The 14,549-nt window shown below is 54.3% G+C and overlaps 3 protein-coding genes across 6 annotated transcripts; 1 reads left to right on the top strand and 2 right to left on the bottom strand.

Annotated features, from left to right (window-relative positions):
* The first annotated feature begins 6 nt into the window (after positions 1–6).
* P2RY4 (pyrimidinergic receptor P2Y4) lies at positions 7–4,564 on the top strand. Of its 3 annotated transcripts, none has more exons than XM_010715101.2 (2): positions 7–103; positions 2,962–4,564. In XM_010715101.2, the coding sequence occupies exons 1-2, from the start codon at positions 75–77 to the stop codon at positions 4,100–4,102; spliced, it is 1,170 nt and encodes a 389-aa protein (XP_010713403.1). In that variant the 5' UTR covers positions 7–74; the 3' UTR covers positions 4,103–4,564.
* A 459-nt stretch (positions 4,565–5,023) lies between these two features.
* Positions 5,024–9,137, bottom strand: LOC100540643 (diacylglycerol O-acyltransferase 2-like). Of its 2 annotated transcripts, XM_010715099.3 has the most exons (8): positions 8,877–9,137; positions 7,623–7,751; positions 7,452–7,559; positions 7,156–7,226; positions 6,737–6,941; positions 5,907–6,081; positions 5,609–5,811; positions 5,024–5,485 (listed from the first exon to the last, which is right to left on the bottom strand). In XM_010715099.3, the coding sequence occupies exons 1-8, from the start codon at positions 8,914–8,916 to the stop codon at positions 5,331–5,333; spliced, it is 1,086 nt and encodes a 361-aa protein (XP_010713401.1). In that variant the 5' UTR covers positions 8,917–9,137; the 3' UTR covers positions 5,024–5,330. The 2 variants fall into 2 exon arrangements, with proteins under 2 accessions (XP_010713401.1, XP_010713402.2); XM_010715100.2 differs by lacking the exon at positions 8,877–9,137 and having other exon boundaries at positions 7,649–7,733.
* Positions 9,138–10,601: 1,464 nt separating this feature from the next.
* Positions 10,602–14,547, bottom strand: IGBP1 (immunoglobulin binding protein 1; the record flags this gene model as incomplete). The annotated part of the gene is made up of 5 exons (XM_003208275.4): positions 10,602–11,135; positions 11,331–11,443; positions 11,762–11,847; positions 12,852–13,047; positions 14,348–14,547. Coding segments are annotated over 5 exons (744 nt in total), but the record flags the coding sequence as incomplete, so codon positions are not given.
* Between the last annotated feature and the right edge of the window lie 2 nt (positions 14,548–14,549).

Here is a 14,549-nt window from a genome sequence, read left to right as displayed (position 1 = left end):
CGCGGGCCGGCCCGGCACAGCGGCGTGGCCCTGGGCCCTATGGGGGACAGGTGTTCCGTGGGGGTGCCCCGCAGATGAGAGTCACCCCATCCCTGGAGCGGAGGTGAGGTGGGGGGTCTTGGGGAGGGCAGCAGCTGGGATGGTCCCACTGACGGTACCGTGACTATACAAACTGAGCCAGGCTTGGGGTTTCTGGAGATGCAGCTTTGGCCCTGAGAAGAATGGCAGTGACATCCAGGGGGCTTAGGATTGGGGGGGGAGGGTGGGGTCAGCCCATCCCTAAATCTCTCCTTCCAATCACACCGCTGTGATCCTCTACCACCAAAAACCTTTGTATGTCACGGGGCAGCCACCTCCTCTCCTTCATCTTCCTCTTCAGCCCCCAAACGCCATCTCCTTTGAAGACAAAGCTGGCCCTGGGGCTGCTGCAGCTCTGCTCAGTGCCGCAAACCTGGCGAGGTGGAAGGGCTGGAACAGCCCACTTGAGGACAAAAAGGCTGTCACCTTCAACCTGCTGCCAGCTGGGCAGGCTGCAGTGGGGTACTGCACAGCCCCAGCACCACTGCCAGCCCCAGGAAGGACGGAGCTCGGGCAAGCAAAAGGGAACTCAGAGAATTCAGGTCACGCTCCCCTGGTGCCAGGGCTTTGGCTGGGCTCACCACGTGGCGATTAGGGACAAGGGTCTTCTGCAGGATGTTTTGCACAATTTCCCCTTGTTTTGCAATTTCCAAGGGCTTAAGAGAGAAGAAAAGCCGTGTGTTTTCCCGGAGCCCCTTTGGCTCACTCAGCCAAGTTCTCCTCTGCAGTCTATTCCATGCCCCATCTCCAAAGGGCAGCACGTGGTCCAAATACATGCCCTGAGGTTGTCTCCAGCCCCCTTCTGTCTCTGGCCATCATCCCTGTGTGCCACCAGCTGCACCCACAGCAAGGGGAAATCTTAGTCTCACACCACAGCCCTGTGCATCCACAAAAGGGGCAGGGCAGAACTGAGCATCACTTCCCTGGCCCTGCATCATCCTCTGCCAGCTCCCAGCTGGGCTCAGAGCCTCACCGCTGCAGGTGGTCCATCCAGAAAAGTGCACAGAGAAAGCAGTGGCTGGAAGAGCCTCACTGGGGCCGTGCTCGAGGAACACAAAGAGCAGTGACGTGTCCTCAGGGTGGATGGGCGTAAATCAGAGCCCTTTAAACCACTGCCTTTGATCGTGACTAAGATGAGGAAGTAGGAAACCTCGACTGCTGAGATCAAGATTGTCAGATGCCATCTTCTTTTGCATTTCGGTTTGTCAGTGGTTTTCCTGAAGGCAGCTTGCTCAGGAGCAGCCAAATCACGCTGCCGCTTGCAGCCGGCCTCAGGCTTCACCTGTCTTATCAGCTGCCCTCTGCACTGAGCCATCCGGCACCGCATTTTCTTTGTGTGTTTCTTACATCAGATGTTTTTGTTTGTTTTTTTTTAAATTGGACTATTCAGATCATCCTCGTTTGTCAGCAGCTTCGCAGAGATTGGCCGTGGTGGCCGCAACCTGAAGCACCGCTGCTCTTGCAGAGCTTTGTGCTGCACTGCTCTGCCCTCTGCCATCCTCAGAGGGTGGGAGAGGAGAGTGGACCCCCGGTTCCTGCTGCCCCCATTGGCATTCCCAGTCCCTACAAGGAGAGCAGAGCGAGGTCCCGCTGTTAATGTTTGATCAGGGCCTGCCTCTTGCTCTCTGAACTCATCCGGTCATTAAGCCGTTCACAGCAGGAATGGGTGCTGGGTTTGGGCCCAAAGCTGAGCTCAGCCCAGAACTCAAACAAATTGCCGGGCTGCGTGCGGAGCTGGGGGCTGGTCCTGGTGCCATTCGTTAATTTATGATCATCTCTGCAAACAGTGGGGTGTCTCTGCGGGACGATGGCTTAACGGAGCCACGGATGTGTCCTGGGGAGATCCCTGCCAGTGTGCTCACTGCGAAGGAAAGCTGTAAAGGGGCTGGGGGGACAGGAGCGTGGGGTGGCACAGCTTTCTACTCACCCCTCCCGAACCAGCATCCTGCATCACCTCCCTGAGCTGAGCTCTGCTCCGTCCCAGTGCCCACCTGTGGATCAGCACTGCCTTCCGTGAGCCCTTCCCATCACCAGCAGCCTGCGTTGATGGAGGAGGCTTTTAGCACAGCCAACCCCAGCCCAGAGCGGCCGCCCCGTGTCTGCTGGAGCAGCGGGCGCTGAACTTTAGACATCTCCAAAGGCCAGTGCAGCCGTTTTACAGCTTGCCCTCGCTTTTCACCCCCGGGGACCAATTTGCTGGGACGATGAGAATCCCGGTCTTTGATCCGAACAATGCGCAAAGGGGGAAATGTCCCGATGGCTTCAAACTCGCGCTGTGTCGGGCTGGGGTTTGGCACGGGAACAGCTCCTCTCTGTGCAGCTGAATTCATTGCTCTCCTGGGGAGGAGAGCCGGCAGCTGGAGGCCCCTCGCTCCCAGGAATGCTCTCCCAAAGGCTCCTCTAACAGCCCCCCGAGGATTTCTCAGGGCCATCGTACCCCTCCAGACAATCCTTTCTTCTCCTCCTGCCTTTCTTCTGGGGAGGACCCCTCTGGGACTGGCGGCATTGTCACGGTGGTGCCAATTAGGCTGAGCCGGCTTCCAAGAGGCTGCGCTGGCACCGTGCAGGAGCTGCTGTTGCTGATCAAGGTTTCATTGTTTGCCGCGCCGCGGGTCTGCTGGCTGGCCCTGGGCACCCTGCCCGGCTCCACGCGGTGTCACGGCGCGCGGCTCCGAGCTACGATCCGCGGGTGTCACTGGGAGGGCTCCGGAGGGGAGGACGTGTCAAGCCCAAACCCAAGAGCTGAGAAAAACAGAGAAGCATCAAAGTGGCCGGAGCTCCTGGAGGGGGGGAAAATCTGGCATCTTTGGCCGCCTGCCCCGCTTTGTGCCTGACAATGGTCGAGATCAACAGCTAATGTGTTTTTATTAACTGCTCCCGCAGCTCTGGCTGGGAGAACATGGATGCTCCGGTGAGGATGTTCTCACTTGCCCCGTGGACGCCGACGCCGACCCCCTGGCTGGGAGGGAATACAACCGCTGCTGCAGAGGCAAAGTGCGTCTTCAACGAGGAGTTCAAGTTCATCCTGCTGCCCATCTCCTACGGCATCGTCTTCGTGGTGGGTCTGCCCCTCAACTCCTGGGCCATGTGGATTTTTGTCTCCAGGATGAGGCCTTGGAATGCCACCACTACTTACATGTTCAACCTGGCTATCTCTGACACACTCTATGTCTTCTCCCTCCCAACCCTGGTCTACTATTATGCTGACCGCAACAACTGGCCCTTCGGGAAAGTGTTCTGCAAGATCGTGCGCTTCCTTTTCTACGCCAACCTCTACAGCAGCATCCTCTTCCTGACGTGCATCAGTGTCCACCGCTACATGGGCATCTGCCACCCCATCCGCTCCCTCAAGTGGGTGAAGACCAAACATGCACGACTCATCTGCGTGGGCGTCTGGCTGGTTGTCACCATCTGCCTCATCCCCAACCTCATCTTCGTCACCACCAGCTCCAAGGACAACAGCACCCTTTGCCATGACACCACCAAACCTGAGGAGTTCGACCACTACGTGCACTACAGCTCCTCCGTCATGGCCCTCCTCTTCGGTATTCCCTTCCTGGTGATTGTTGTGTGCTACTGCCTGATGGCCAAGAGGCTCTGCAAGCGCAGCTTCCCCAGCCCCAGCCCCCGCGTGCCCTCCTACAAGAAGCGCTCCATCAAGATGATCATCATCGTGCTCACCGTCTTCGCCATTTGCTTTGTGCCCTTCCACATCACCCGGACCCTCTACTACACCTCTCGCTACTTCCAAGCTGATTGTCAGACCCTCAACATCATCAACTTCACTTACAAGATCACGCGACCCCTGGCCAGCATCAACAGCTGCCTGGACCCCATCCTGTACTTCATGGCTGGGGACAAGTACCGGGGACGGCTGCGCCGGGGGGCAGCCCAGCGGCCCCGGCCTGTGCCCACTTCCCTGCTGGCTCTCGTGTCCCCCTCCGTGGACAGCAGTGTAGTTGGCAGTTGCTGCAACAGTGAGAGTCGAGGGATGGGGACAGTGTGGAGCAGAGGTGGACAATGAGAAGTGAAGAAGTGAGACAGCATGGAAGCCCTCGTCCCACAAACCTGTCTGCTGAAGCACTGACCATGGGTCTGAGGGAGGGTGACCATGGGGTGCATCCCAGGTCACTAAGAAAACATTTGTCCCTCCCGAGGCATGCACAGAGTGCTTGACCATAGAGTGCAGTAAACGGACTGACATTAGGGACAGTGGAGGAGCAGCTCTGTGTCAGGTGGTGACACGTGGGAACAACAGGAATGGTCGTGGTCCTGACCAGGGACTCTACTGAGACTTTGTCACTCAGTCCAGTGCTGCCAGCACTGAGGTCTCCTGCTGCAGTGCCCGCACTGAACTCAGGGTGGGGACACTTGGGGGATGGGCATGGAGCTACATTTCAGAGATGTCCCCCAAAGCATCCTGGGGGAGGTGATGAGGGGCTGTGCTGCTAATGGACCCCAATAAAGCACCTTCCCCTTCTCCACATGCCAAATTGGTCTTCCCTGTATCAGGAAGAAGAGGGAGGACATATTCGTGGTGCGGGGACAGTAGTGTAGCCTCTTCATACTATGGCATAATGTGGGGCAAGCTTGGGGCCATAGGATGGGGAGGGTGGCACCGGGATGACAAGAGATGGGTGGTGAAGGCCTGCAGGAGAATCTGCCTTTATGGGTGTTTGCTCTCTAAATGTTTACCCAGAGTTATGTTTAACTGAGGATCTGCGTAAAGACAAGCAGCCTGGAGATGCTTATCAGCTGCATCCTGCGTCAGCCCCTAAATGGGGCCGTCCCTGCCCCTCAGTGCACACCCAGCCCACGCCTGGAGAAGGAGATCCCAGAGCACTGTCAGTGTGTCACCATTACTTGCAGTGCCACCAAACCCCATCCACCCACCCCCACGCTGTGCCTGATCGATCGAGCACCCCAAAGCACACTCAGGACACGGTGAGGGGGTAGAAATTTGTATGAGGTGTCACCCAACAGCCACGTCGAGGCCACTGTCACCGGTTCCCGTGCCTGAGTGTCCCTCCCCAGCCCGGCCTTGGGGATGCAAACCTACGACCTCCCTCCTCTTCCTCACGACACCCCATGCCCTCCCTCTGCTCATGGTCACTGTATGGGGCCATGCCCATCACTGCAATCCTGGGGGTGGTACTTCTGGGGCCTCCACCAGACTTTGGGTGCCAGGAGAGGAAGAGGAGGAGAGGGAGCGGCAGGGCCTCGTCAGCCACACGTCCCCACGCCCACAGCACTCACACGATGCGCAGCTCATCCCCTTCTGACAGCCCGTACTTCATTTTGTTGTCATTGAAGAGCTTGAGCAGGGAGCGCACGTACATGCCGTGGTACAGATCCACCACCTCGCTGCTCGGCTCCTCGATCTTGGGCACCGTCATCGGCTTCCCCACTGCAGGAAGGGAAGCCATCACCTCGGTGGGCACAGGGCAGCACTCAGCTTGGTGGGACGTGAGCTGAGTTCCACCTCCCGGCGTCAAATAGACACCCTCCTCCTCCCCTTGTAGCCGCTCACCCACAGTGGTGATGGGCCGGGCGTAGGGCAGGAAGCCCCGCGAGCGCACCGAGGTGAGGCCACGGCCATAGAAAACGCAGGGAGCAAAACCCATCATCTTCTGGAAGCGCTGCTGCACGGCCCGCATCCAGCTGCCCTCCTCAAACACCACCTGGCGGAACAGCTCGTTCTCTCCAAAGGAGAAGGAGGGCACGAGGAAGGCGCTGCGGGGGGCACACGGTGGCATTGAGGGGGTGTGCTGGGACCCACGTGCCTCTCACCTGGTGCCCTCCTGCCCTTCCCCGCGTCCCACACTCACCCGTGCTGCAGAGCCATGCGGACGAAGCCTTTACGGTTCTTCAGGATGAGCGTGGTGACGCCGGGGCTGCAGGAAAGGGACTCAGCTGCTCCACCAATGACGATGGCCACGGCGTTGCCGGTGCCGTTCTTGGAGAGCAGGTGGCTGATGGCACGGCGTGTCACTGGGCACAGGCCTATGGCAGGAGAAACAGTCTGTGGGGTAGGGGGGAAACTGCAAAGGACCCCACTAGGGATCGTGTCTGGAGGGGACAGAACAGGGGGACAGCAGGGCTGCAGGTGGGATGCGAGCACAGTGCACACAGAGTGAAGGAGTGCATATAGTGCAAAAAAGGTGTGCATGGGGTGCAGGCAGGGTGTGCATGGGTGCAAGCAAGACACGTAGGGGGTCAAAAGAGCGCAAAAATCTGGGCACGGGTGCAAGCAGGGTGTGCAGAGCATGCAAACAAGGTGCCCACAGGTGTGCACAGGGTGTGCATAAGGTGCAGACAGCACAGATCAGGAGCACACAGGATGCAAGCAGGATGTAAGCAAGGTGTGCAGATGGTGCAAACAACACAAGAGGAGGTAAGCATAGGATGCACACAGGTGCAATCAGAATGCATCCAAGACGTCAGGGGATGTAAACACTGCAAAAAAGATATGTGCAGGATGCAAACAAGGTGTGCAAAGGTTGCAGGCAAAGTGTGCACAGATGCAGGCAGTCTCAGCCCGTGCCCTGCCTGCTCCTTGGGAGCACAGCCACTGGGCACAGCTGGGACCAGTTGTCATGGCTGGAAGAAGGGAGGCAGGCACCGGACCCCCACCCCCACCCCACCCCATCCCACTCACCCCCACTCATGAGGTACTCCCTGAAGAGGGGCAGGCGGAAGTTGCCAGCCAGTGTGGTGAGGAAGGGCCGGATGCCTGGAAAGAGCTCAGAGAAGCCAGTGGAGCCGGTGATGAAGTTGCAGAAGGCGCCAACACAGAGGATGCCGTGGGGGTGGGAACCAATGATGTAGTTGTGGCCGGGGGAAAGGTCGTGTGTCTTCACCAACTGCAGGGACAGAGGGCTGTGGGCACAGAGGGGACTGACAGTGCTCTGTGGTAGCAGTGTGTGCTGCAGGCAAGGGCTTGGGGACACCTGGAATAACAGCACTGCTCCCATCTGGTTCATAGCAATGGGAACTGCTTGGAGAGCACGGCAGATCCTTTGGGATGGTGCCACAGCTATTTGTATTATCACCCCCACACCATACCCCGCTCCTCACCTTCACAGGAAAATAATCCCGAAAATGCCTCCATACAGACCACCTCCTCAAGCACGGCAGCCTCCTGCCACCTGCAAGTGGGACAGGAATGGGGTCAGGAGAGATCATCCCAGCAGACAGAGGGCTGTATCCCTCTTGCTGCCATTTGTAGGTAGGAGGAGGAAGATGTGGCATTGCTCTGGGCAAACCCAGAGAAATGGAGTGTCCATAGGGTGCCCCATCCCATCCCATCCCATCCCATCCCATCCCATCCCATCCCATCCCATCCCATCCCATCCCATCCCATCCCATCCCACCTTTCTCTGGTGTGTCCCAGTCAAAGATGACCCAGGCCAGGTAGAGAGCAGAGATGGGCCAGAAGCGGGTGAACACCAGGTAGAGGAGCAGCACCAGGGTGACAGGACCTGTGGGATGGGGTGGGTGAGTGAGCGTACGCCCGGCCCTACAGCCCCCATGGCCCCACTCACCCAGCAGCAGGAAGCTGAGCACCCACTGGAGCACGGCGAGGAGCTGCAGCCAGGCACGGACATCCCTCTGTGAGGGCCATGGCACGGCCAGCAGTGTGCGCAGGGCGGCATGGAGGCTGGCACGGCTGCCTGCGGGGACACAGACACGGTGGGCTCGGCGTTCCCTTCCACAGAGCCACCACCAAGGTAGGAGTGGCCCTGTTTGGCTGATGCTGGGACGTGGGGTGGATGGGCTGGGGATGCTCGATGTCTGCCCCCCCGGCAGTGCCAAGGACAGCGGTAGGGGTGGATGCCCCCATTGTCCCTGAAGGGACAGTCTGGTCCCGCTCCCCACTGCTGGATCTGGTGAACCATTAACCACCCCGGACAGTGCCAGGATCCAAATTCCACAAGTAGCCCCATCCCTCCTCCCCAAAACGGGCCTGAGCCATCGGCCAAAGGTCTGAGACGCAGCAGGGCCTGTGAAAACAACCTGAAATCTGCAGTGAGAGAGATGTGCAGGGGAAGAGGGGATAGAGCTGTGCCCATTGAGGACCAGCAGCAGTCCCGGGGGGAGCTCAGCTCTTCCCATCTCAATCCAATCAAGAACAGCGCAATTGGGAAGAACGGAGCAACAGGGAAAAACAGAGTGCTGGAACCACCCTGGCAGAAGGATTCTGCCCCCTCACCCCCTCAGTGCTGTCCCCATTCCAAACACCCCCCTGCTATGCCACATTCCCAGAAATCCTCCAGCCCCGTGGCTCTCAGCTTTCCCAATGCCTGCTGACTTTTCCAGCGGAGACACACAGCACATCTGTGCCTACCCCAAAGTTGCTTTTTTTAGCTCTTTTTACAGCCCCTCGAGCACTCCGTTGGTTTCCAGACTGCACAATGAAAACCATCAGCAGAGCAATGGGCGATGCCCAGTGCTGTGCCCACACTGCTCCCCAGTCGTGGTGGGAGCCTCCCCTGAGGAGCTCAGCCTCCACAGCTCCGGGCAGCGCGGAGATGAGAGCAGAACTGGCATCACTTTGCAGCATCTCACAGGAGGAGCGTTTCCTAATGCCTGGTCAGCATTAACTTAAGAAATCCCATTCCTGTTGAGCAACTTTATGTTTTCCTCTGGTGCCGCTAACCCCAAATTGTTCCCAACACCTCCCTTTCCCCTGAGCAGTCTTAAAGCAAACAGACAATAAGTGACAGCAAACGCTAATTGCCCGAGCCCATACAGCGCCGGAGCGTTAGGAACCATTCAAACATTTGGATATTCCTTACCACTCAGATTTTGGGAACAGGCTGCAATGATTGTTTTCATGGTGGCTGGAAGCTCTGCTTTGGAGCCCGGCTCAGCAGGTTAAAAGGCAGGTTTGGAAATCCTGGGCGGCGATTGATCGCTCAGCCAGCCTCGGTGACCGCCCCGGCCGATGCGAGGGGGACGTGTGGAGAGGAGCAGGGCCAGGATGGGTGCTGGAGCTCCTTGGGAGAAGTCACACAGTGACAACTCCTCCTCGTCAGCACCGGTGGCCGTTGCCCCCCAGGAATGGCACTGTGGTTATTTCACAACCCGCTGTCCTGCTCCGCCGGTGCGATGCCCTCGAGAGCCGCCTGAAAACATCACCCTGATGCTCGGTGGGGTGGGATGCAGCTTGGTGAGCTGGTTGTCAGCCACAGCCACATGGTTCCCTCCTCAGCAAACCAGGAGGATGGCCGGGGTGGTGCCTGGCATCCAGACTTCTTCCACCAGAAGCCTTCATGCTGGCATGTAGTCTTGGCTTGCTAAAGGACAGGTGTAGAAGACCAAAAAGACTGGGTGTAACTTAACAGAATAAAAATGGGAAAGGTTCCCTTCCAAATGCATGAAGAAAGGAGGAAACAAAAGCAGCATGGAAGCAGCCCAGAGAGAAGGCTCCAGGCCAGCAGTGGAAGGGACAGAAAACCTGCAGGACCTCATCCAGTGGAGCCACGTCTTCCCAGAAGGACTTGCCACGAGCAGCAGGCTGACAGCAACATAGGAAAAGAGTTCATATTCAAGATTGCACACATTGTTAAAGCAAAAAAAAAAAAAAAAAAGTTTTGGAAGGTACAGAACTCACAGAAATCCACAATCTGATCTGGTAAATCATAGAAAAAAAATACCTGGAAAAAGAGGGAACTGCATCCATTGCAGACTACATGCAGCTCCACAGCATACACTGCCAAGAGGTGCTGAGATTGCAGTCTGAGTAATTGCACAGCCCAGCTGGCTGCTCAGGTGTGCCATGAATCATCCTCATAAGAAGAAATAAGAGCTGAATTCTTCTAAAATCCCATTGTTCCTAAAGGTGAGGGAGCAGCCTGCTGATGAAGCCTCTGCTGAGGCCAAGTAAAAGATTTGGGAAACGTGCTATCACACAAGCAGCAAAGGTACTTCGGTTTTTGGTTTGTTTGTGGTTTTGTTTTGTTTTTTTTAAATCCTGACATTTGTAGCATACTTTGCATTTTTAACAGGTTTAGAACAACCTTGGTGGCAGCTGCTGGCCCGCAGCTGGCAAGGCCAGAGCTCCCACTAGCTTGCTTTATAGAGGAATCCAGATCCTTCAGGGCTATTCTGTAAGGATATTTCACAGCATGCTGACCACCAACGCATTACTCCTCTGCATATGGTACTGCTTTGTCCCAGCACTGGCCTTGGCAAAGCTCCACTACAGAGTCCCGAGTACGTACACCATACATACATATGCACAGACTCCACGTTACACAAAGCAAAAGGACAAATGTTCATATTAAGGCATTTGTACCATGCGTAGTACCAGCACTTCACCACATTGCCCTCAGAACACCTGATCTATTTAACATACAAAAAACCCACACATCAGCCTGTCCACCTGGGGAGGAACAGAGTGATGAGGCAGTGGAAAGGGCCAACAGTACCCCTGGCCAAAAGAACCGCCCACTTCCCATCTGCTGACACACCTGCCCTGGAAGAGACCAGGATGAAAAGCAAGGGACTGTCACAAGGAGAACTAGGCAACACAAGAGATTTTATTTTGTTTAAAATATAGAGGAAAAAATAAATACATCCACCAACAATACAAAGAGCGGTTTCCAAACTCAGGTACTTTTCTTTCAAGGACTTCCTCTGACTGGGAGGGCAGAGGCAGCCTGACCCACCACGCAGTGCCTGCTGTCAGGAGCTCTGTGGTGTCACTGCACATTACAAGCACACTCTCAGCCTGACGTTTCATGTAAACCAAAGCAAATTGTCACGTTCACTCCTCTGACTCCAGTGACTCCCAGAGAAGCCAAGGATACCTCTGCATATGTACAGTGTATTTACTCCTATGTCTGCAAGACATAGGCAACTCTTACAGGATTTCCAGGCCCTGCTCTTTCTGCTGCTGGAGCATCAGCCCATGTTCTGCCGGTTGCCATAGCCTCTTGGGTGTGTATCTTTCCAGTCATCCCAGTCCCGAGCTTTTTGAAGAGCTTCCTCATCATCCTCCTCCTTTATTTTCTCCTGCTGCTCCTTCTGCAACTCTTCGTCATTTGTGCCTGCTAAAGGCCGAGAACAAGAGTGAGGTCCAGATGGAAAGCAGGAATTGCCACAGAGCAGCCTAGCAACCCATTTATTCTCAAACCTAATGGAGAAAGCTAGAGGCTGTTTTACATCCTGAATACACTCCCATTTGCCCTTCCCCTCAAGAGGGTTACCAAGTTCTCTATTTCCATTTTAGCTCTATTCTGCCTTACTTGGTGGCCTCTGAGGTGCAGTCTGACCACGCGCTGCTTCTTCCCTTTTCTTCTGATCATACCAGTCGTTTACAGTCATAGTTGGCAGGCCAGGATATCCAGCACCAAACACTCTACAGGAAGAGAGAGATGGTCAAGGAACGTCCTATACCACTGAACCAATATCAGTGCATGGAACTGCTCTGCACCCCAACTTGTATTGATAGTTGAGACACTGAAGTATGCTGACAACAAAAGAAATTAGAGGCAGTGGAAGAAACGTATCAGAAGTTTCCCCATCCCTCACCCAGATGTACAACACATGCAATCTTGATGTGACACGCTGCCTGTAGACAATGACTGCTTTTCTGCATTTGAAAAAGTATCTTAGACTCCCCATGAAAACACAACAGTGCATCACACTGTGTTTAAGTAATCAAAAACCAACATACTTAGCCTGAACTGCATCCCGGGTAAGAATGAAAGGTTTCAATGGAGTCCTGACTTGTCGAGAAGGACCGTGTGTTGGTGCTGAAGACTGAAATTGCAAAAAAAGTCATAAGACAATCATGTAGACAAGAGTTCCCTTCTTTACCTCCCACTCCAAGCAAGTTACTAAGGGTCTTGTAGAAAAGAAATGCCTCTGCTGTCAGTGCAACATCCCAAGTCAGACAATTCAGCCCTTAATCCAGTTTAAATCATGAACTCCATCTGTGAGCTTCCACAAATCACTTCTTTGTGCCTTTGTTAAACTCATTCTGATCAAAGCAGAAAGTCAACAGAGCTAAACCAGATCAGCTCAGATCAAAGCATGAAATATAGCTTATTTTTTCCATGGATCAAACGCAGTACATTATGAAGCTAATCAAGCTCATCACTCATGAAGATATCACCCAGGGCACTACAGAACAGCAGAGGTCTGCAATAAGGAATTGCACAAACCAGTTGTGCCAAAGCTGGACTATGGTACACTCAGATTTTTTAATTCTAGACAGACATTTGAAGTGAGTAGCATGAAGTCTAGAAAAACTGTCCTACACATGATTTGCAGGTCCCTAAGCAGCTTTCCTCACATGGAATGGACAAGATTTACTCTAACATCAGGATTTTCTGTAGGCTTAGAAATGCAGTCTTGGAAAAAAATAAAAGCCACGAAGGTCTTGTTTTAATTAAAAAATGTAGTTACTTCTTTAGAGTTAAAGGCCTGGCACAACCCAGCCAAGTGGAGAAAAGCCTCTGTGTGCAGACCAGCTACGCTCTGATATTCAGTGCTCCAGCATTTAACAATCCATGACTGTCTAAGATACGTGGCAGCCCCAGACAGGCACTAATGCAAAAATCAAACCACTGGCCATTCAGAATTAAACCAAGCCCCGTCCATTTATGTTGTGCATGCGCTAAGACTCTAATCTAGAATCCAAAGAACAAAATTTAGGAAACTCTGATGAATTCCTCCATGGTTCATTTACCCACAACAGCTTTTATCATGAGATCTAACTATGCAGAGTTCACAGGACCTGCAGATCAAGAGACACTTCATACCTGCTTCATTGTATCTCTGCTCTTCAAGATGACCATTTCCTGGTCGATGCTCTCAATTTCCTCAAAGCTGATGTTGATCCATTTCTGGGCCTGCAGCAGATACAGCTCCCGTACTTGCTCCTCATCTGCCTGCCCACTCTCCACAAAGGTTCTCAGAGAGGCCAACTTGTTCTCCAGTTCCTTTTTCTGCTTATATCTGGCTCAAAGAGAAAAGAATAATTAATTAATTCCAGTAAACTTTCTCCAGCACAGCCCACTGTGTCTTCCACAATAAACTATTTCTTTAACTTGAATAAAATTTAGTTAGAGAGCTATCTCCTGTCCTATGTTAATTGCTTTTCACAGAAGTGCCAGTTTCTGATCACTGCTCACGAGGGTAAACAAATCCCAGATATTCATGAAGAGCCTCATATTGCTGAGGAACGTACTGGTGAGAGCAGGACTCACTCATATAGCAAGGGACCAACAGTCCCACAGAGCTAAAGCAATGACTTTCAGGAACACAGCAGCAGATCATGCCAGCTGTCATTTCCTGATGACCTCTAAAGAAGCACAAGAGGCAGAACACCAAGCATGAGGATGTAACTCCACCTCAGTGTGAGTGACAACAAAGGTTTCTGACAAACGAAAACTACAGAAACCAGAAGAGTTCCACCGCGCTTACAAAGGCTTTGAAAATGTGTGACCACATACATACCTGCAGCATCCAGATTTTCCCCACCCACCTTCCCCATTCTATCCTACTCTCAACTCCAACTTGGGCACTGCAATGGATTTTTACCAGTCTTTGCCAGAGGTTGAAAGGACAACTGAGCACATTTCCAATTTCTGTCTCAGATGGTTATATGCCTGCAGATGAGCTTTTGACTATGCTTTTGGCTTTCTAGATTTTCTCGGTCTAGTTAAGAGAAGCAGGGGGCAGGGAGGGGGACTACCTATCTAACACACTTCCAGGGTAAATCCTTCAGTTACAGCGTCACCACAGAATGAACAGTAAGAACCAAAGATTAGCAGCCTATGGGAGCTGAAAGGACACAGAGCCTACGAGCTGCGCTATAAAACGCTCCACAGAAAACCCTGAAAAACAAATCTTAAGAAGTTGAGCACCTGCCTGTCCAGCCCTGTGCTGCAGGGAGGCAAAGCAAACCGCCCCTCTCTGGTTTGTTTGCAGCAGGATGAGCTCCCTTTAGTCAACTACTGACAATGGCAACTGGGACAGGACAGCTCTGCGTGATGACACAGAGCTCTGGGAAGTTTTGTCCCTGCTGCTGTAATTGCAATGGCTTGTCCTCCAAGCAGGTCAAGCACGAACCTGCTCACAGCAGGGCTTGGGGCAGCCACCTCCCATCTGCTGAGGTGGGGCCAGTTGTGGTGGAGCTCAGCAGGAGCCACAGTGCTGCGCAGACACACACACGCACATGCACACACACACGCACACACACGAAGTGCCCGTGCAGGAAAGGCTGAGCCCTCAAGGCCCATCCCGCGGCTCTCACCTCTCGATCTTGGCCTGCCGGCTGGAGGCCATGACCAGCAGGCTGCTCTGCGCGGCGCTGCCCGGCTCGCCGTCCTCCCGGGGGGTGGCGGGAGGCGGCGGGGCTCCGCTCAGCCCGTAGGAGCGGCACAGCTCCAGGAAGCGGCACAGGTGCCTCCGGGCGCTCTCCAGGTGCTCCCGCCGCCGGCTCGGCTCCACCTGCC

This window comes from Meleagris gallopavo, chromosome 9 (genome assembly GCF_000146605.3).
Source record: "Meleagris gallopavo isolate NT-WF06-2002-E0010 breed Aviagen turkey brand Nicholas breeding stock chromosome 9, Turkey_5.1, whole genome shotgun sequence".
NCBI classification, from domain to species: domain Eukaryota; kingdom Metazoa; phylum Chordata; class Aves; order Galliformes; family Phasianidae; genus Meleagris; species Meleagris gallopavo.
Note: the sequence above shows the minus strand (reverse complement) of the source record. Positions and strands in the feature narration are given on the sequence as shown.